This window comes from Quercus suber, unplaced genomic scaffold (assembly GCF_002906115.3).
Source record: "Quercus suber isolate HL8 unplaced genomic scaffold, Cork oak 2.0 scaffold_1, whole genome shotgun sequence".
NCBI lineage: Eukaryota > Viridiplantae > Streptophyta > Magnoliopsida > Fagales > Fagaceae > Quercus > Quercus suber.
In genome coordinates this window covers 21,996-27,500 of record NW_027069468.1, presented here as the reverse complement: position 1 = coordinate 27,500, position 5,505 = coordinate 21,996, and the positions used below count along the sequence as shown (strand labels likewise).

Genomic DNA, 5,505 nt, shown 5'->3' with positions numbered 1-5,505 from the left:
ATACTAAAGAAGCCTAGTTGAAAGCAAACCAACGACGGTAATGCTAAGGAGAGAGAGACAGAGAGAAAGGGTTAAGGGCATTCACATTGGGAATGCTATATGCCATATGTAGGTTCAATTTAGCATAAAAGCCCAAAATAAGCTCTGCACCCAGACTTCTAAAAAGGTACTATTGTAAAAATATTTGGAATTGTGCTACAGTGTGATTCTAAATGTAGAATCGCACTATATCTCAATTGTAAAATAGAATATAGTATTTTATTCAAAATATCAGGTTTCCTCTCTCCATTCACACGACACAGTCTCTCATCTCTCTTTCTCCATCGTTGAAGCTTCAACAGTCTCTCATCTCTCTCTCCATTGCTAAAGCTTCACCAAGCCTCTCACCCTTTCCATCGCTAAAGCTTTACACGACCTCTTTCTCATCTCTCATCACATTGTAGCTCAACTAATTCAGCCTCACCCATCTCCATCGCTAAAACTTCACATGACCTCTCTCTTATCTCTCATCGCACTATAGCTTAACCGATTCACCCTCACCCATCTCCATTGCTAAAGCTTCACACGGCCTCTCTCTCATCTCTCACTGTAGCTCAACTGATTCACCCTCACCCATCTCTAAATCCCTTTGCCGATTTACTCATCTCATAAAACACTCTAGATAGCTCTACCCATTTAACTCTTCACTCTATCACTCTCTCTTCAAACCGAGATTCTCAAGGGTTTTTGGGTTTGGGTTAAGATTTTGTTTGCAAAATCTCAAAACAAAGCTCCATTGGTGTTAGGGGATTCAGCTCCGTTGATGTTGGTACTAACCGTAACACATCGTGAAAAATCAAATAAAATCAAAATAAAAGCAATATACTAGGTGGGTTTTGATCAATGTATTCAAGTTTGTGTTTGTGTTTCTCTTGTCCCTCTACAAGAAAAAGAGGGATTTAGCTTGTGTTTGTGTTTGGGTTTTGATCAAAGAATTGTTGTTGATGTTTGCAGAGGTGAGATTCAGCTTCATCACGAGGGAGTTTTGCTCTTTGGCACGAGATTAACATCTTCAGAAAGTTTGCTCAGGTTCAACTTCAATTACCAGTAAGTTTCGTTCTCTATCTATTTCTATCCCTTTTACCTTTTCTCTTTGTTTCTATACCCGTTTGTAAAATCGTTCTTTGGTAAGCTTTTTTTTTTTCCCTTACAAATCATTCAACAACTCCTTATTGCAAAGGTTAATAGATCTATAACAATAATTATTTTATTCCTTTTTACCAAAATCTCAATTTTATTAGATAATCAGTGTTCTTGTTTAGTGATTTTTTCTTCAACAAATTAATATGTTGTATGCAAAGGTTCTATCAGTAGTTTTTGTTGTGTTCAACTCTATGGTGTTTATTTGATTTCTATTTGTACATGTTGGCTATGTATGGGTTGTGTTTGCAGATATATTATGCGGAGTATATTTTGAGTTATATTTGCTGTTGTATTATATTAATATTTGGCTGTCTAAAGGGCATTTTTGTAACAAAAAATTACAATAGTATATATAGCCGAAATATATTGATAAGGAGCTATCAACATATATTGTTTTGATTAGGAGTTGTCAACATATATTGTAGGATGTTGCTATATGTGAGAAGCTGCCACCAAAATATTATGGTTAGCTTATACTAATTGTAAAGATACAAATAAGAATTGACTTCATATACTACATGTTTTAAGTTCCCCATTTAAAAGGGATGGTTATACAAGAAGACATATCACGATATGCTAATTTCTTACAAGGAGATTCCGATTTTGTGGAACCATTTTCAAGTGGGTCTCAAAATACTTCAATGCCCATCCAAGAGTCTTTACCAGAAGTTGAAATTGTTACCTCTAATTCAACAAAACATGGTGGCAACTTCAGTGTAGATGAGGACCTCCTCCTCATCTTTGCATGGCTTAACATTAGCATGGATGTCGTGCATGGTAATGACCAAAAGGGTGAAAATTTTTGGGAGAAAATTTGGCAATACTTTTGCGATAACAATACTTATGGAACCACACATTCTGCTTCCTCCCTATCAAGTCAATGGGGAAATATTAATAAGGAGACAAGTAGGTTTGCTGGGTTCATGGCTAAAGTTGAAGCCCGAAATAAAAGTGGTGCGACTGATAAGGACAAGGTATAAATTATATTGCAATGGTGTCAAAATATTACTTTCCTTTATAGTTTCAAGACACTAATTATTTTATTATTATTTTTTTAAATTTAGTTGAAAGATGCAAATGATCTATATAAAGTTTCACCAACTTCATCAATCAGGAAAAAAAACAGCTTTTGCATTTGAACATTGTTGGGTTGTGTTGAAGAACCAACCAAAGTGGAGCGTGCCTAAGGAAAGATCAAAAGGGCTCCCTCAAACTCTACGATCAATTGATCAAGTTGGTAGTAATGATAATGACACAGTGGTGCTAGAAAGACCAATTGGTAGAAAAGCCGAAAAGGCTAAGCGAAAGAGGAAAGATGGTGATAAGGGTTTTGAGGATTATTTGGCAAAAAAATTGCAATATATTTAGGAATCACATGAACAAGACAAAGAGGCTCTTCGCATCAAAGCGGATAAGGTTCGAGTGGGTGTATAAAGAGCTAATATTGAAAAGAAAAGGCTTCGTCTTAAAACTATTATGGAGGAGGGAAGAATAATAACCACGGATACAAGTGGCATGAATGAAAAAGAATATTTTGAAAATCTCAAGGATCAAATCCTTGCAAGACAAAAATTAGAGTAGATAGTTGGGTTGACCCAAGGAGATGATGTCTTGTCGTAACCTTATTTTGGTAGTAAATTATTTTAGGGTTGGGGTTTGGCATACGTAGATGATATTTTGTTTCGAACTTATTTTGGCAGTAGCTTATTTTAAGCGTAGGTTTGGAAAATGTAGATGATGTATTGTTCCAACTTGATCAATTGGTAGTAGGTTGTGCCACTATGTAATCACATCATTTTTGCTTATATGAAAAGCTTATGTATTTTCTATGTTTGATATCATATCTTCTACACTTGTGTCTTGTTGCAAACTTCTTTTGCTTATGTTCATTTCATCTACGAGAATAACTTTTGAACAATGTTGTCTTTAAGGTTGTCCCATATTTTATACGAGAATACTTCTGTTTAATTTTTTTCTGGTAGTTATTTGCCTGCTAGTGTCTGATTAATTATGTTTGAAGGTTGTTTCCTTGGCTGTTTTAAGATTGTTTTTAGTTTTATAGTTCTGTTTAATTTTTTTTGATAGTTACTTGCCTGCTGGTAAATCTTTTAATTCTGTTTTAAGGGAGTTTCTTTGGCTGCTTGAAGTTTGTTTTCAGTTATATGCTTCTGAAGTTTACTAGCTGTTTATGTGGCTGTTTACTGCTATTTGTGTGGTTGTGGGACAGTGGGGGCTAATAGTTTGGCAGATAAGTCATAAATAAGGTCACATGTATATGTGGTACCTTCTAGCTTTTCTATGTGACATGCATGAAAATAGGCCATTATGTCAGACATGTTCTATGTTCACTAACATTTAAACTCTGAAACATTTATCAAGAATTAGGTGATGTCCGCACTTTATGCTTTTTTTTGGAACTAAGGGATTTCAACTAAGCTTAGATTGTCTAATTTAGCCTGCTTGAGTTGTGGTTTTAGCCAGTAATCCTATTCAACTTATGAGTTTTCATTTCACTCTTAGCCTATACGTTACTTTAAGCATCATAGTGCTGAACCAAATTTACAATCTAAAATCAATAGTTTATGGTATCAAATAATTTTGTATATTTTATTTAGATTTAATTTGAAATATATGGAGTTTCATTTCATACTCTTCAATCCAAACATGTGTCCAGGTTGGCTTAAGTGAACTTCTAGAATTAAAATAGTGTCATTGCTACCCCTTGGAGGTGTGTGGGAGGAGGACCTTGCCCATTCACAAGGTCATATAACTAGATTGCATCAAAGCTTTGTGGCTTAGGGGATGGTATTTTTGTTAAGTCAATTTGCCTATGCAAGAAGGACCATAATTTACCCTAACAAGAATATTGGTATCATATATATATATATATATATATTGTTGTGCAGATAGCACCCCAGGACTCAAATCAATAACAGTAAATAAGCGAAAATCAAATAACAAGTGCACACGAAGAACACAAGAATTTACGTGGTTCGGCAAACTGCCTACCTCCATGACGACGATAGAGAAATTTCACTATAAAATAGGAAGACATAATAGTACACAAGAACATTCTCAAGAAATCCAAATCCCAATACACCCTAACTCTCTCTCACCCACAAGACAAGAAAACACTATTCTTCTTCTTATGCGGCTGCTGCTAGGTTTTTAGGAATTACTCTACTCAATTAACTTTGCTGCACCTAATCACATATATATAGATACATATATTAAGTCGGCTAATGAGATTCCTATTACAAATGGAATTCTATCAACTTATGTTGACTTGGGCTTGGCAATACAAGCCATACGACCCACATCAACATATATATTACTATCCATAGCCTGTTTGTGTTAATTTTCAACACTCTTAAAATGGAGGTTTGGTTTAGGAAATCACATTCCACCAATTTACTAGGGTTACTATTAGGCCAGCGGCAAAGCACACAGTAGAATTTCCAGTTACTGAGGTGTGTTATTCTATGTCCTTATGGTCAAGGGTGATTTTTGAGAACTAAGGAATTAAAAACTCGTCTATTCTAGACTTTACTGTGGCTTTAAACCTTAAAGTACGATATTCTATTATATACTGTTTTTGGTAAAAATTTTATACTGTCTTGTATTGTTGAAAATGGGAGGATTCTTTTCTTGGAGGATTCTCTGAACACTCTGTAGTGACATTGTATGTACATTTTTGTGTTTGTTTTTACTCTCCTAGCACAATTCAACTGGGCTCCCTTTAACTAGGGACAAGCTGTGAGCCTATGTTTTGTAGATAAAAAGCAAATTATAATTAAAATATAAAATACTAAGACATAAATTTGATTAAATGATTTTTGAGAATTTGGAATGTTGGAAATAAAGATGAATGCAACGGAAAATAAGTTTTAAACGGATCTACTTCATTCGATATTGATAACACGTACTAAGTAAATTTCAGAATTCGAGAACAAGAGATCGTACCTTGAAACGGTGAATTTCAAAATCGAAGATCAAATGTTCTTGGGAAGACTTTTAATCTTCACTCCAATTCCACTTGATACCCAAGATGTGTGGCCTCTCAATCGGTAACAAAAGGATGATTAGAGAGTGACAAAAACTCACATACACACCATTTCACAATGATGTTTCTCACTTCAAATATTCTGAACGTTTTTCCCTTTTTGTATCTAACCAATTATCTAATTGGGCTGGCATTTTGGGCCTTTCCAATTGGGCTTAAGTTTGTGGTTTGGAGTGGGACCAAAAGGGACCAATAAGACACTAGCTTCAATGGGCCTTGGGCTTTTCTGTCAACTCTTGACAAGTCCAAAGTTACCATTA

At 34.9% G+C, this 5,505-nt stretch overlaps 1 protein-coding gene across 1 annotated transcript; it reads left to right on the top strand.

Moving 5' to 3' along the window:
• Positions 1-1,727: 1,727 nt before the first annotated feature.
• LOC112016752 (glutathione S-transferase T3-like) lies at positions 1,728-2,550 on the top strand. Its single transcript, XM_024049246.1, has 2 exons — positions 1,728-2,156; positions 2,344-2,550. The coding sequence occupies exons 1-2, from the start codon at positions 1,728-1,730 to the stop codon at positions 2,548-2,550; spliced, it is 636 nt and encodes a 211-aa protein (XP_023905014.1).
• Positions 2,551-5,505: the final 2,955 nt, after the last annotated feature.

What these genes read in the sequence shown, in the direction of transcription:
- LOC112016752 (XM_024049246.1), top strand. Translation starts at nt 1,728, where the DNA reads ATGGTTATACAAGAAGACATATCACGATATGCTAATTTCTTACAAGGA. An exon ending in GTGCGACTGATAAGGACAAG is followed by an intron (nt 2,157 to 2,343) that starts GTATAAATTATA and finishes GTTGTGTTGAAG; the next exon opens with AACCAACCAAAGTGGAGCGT.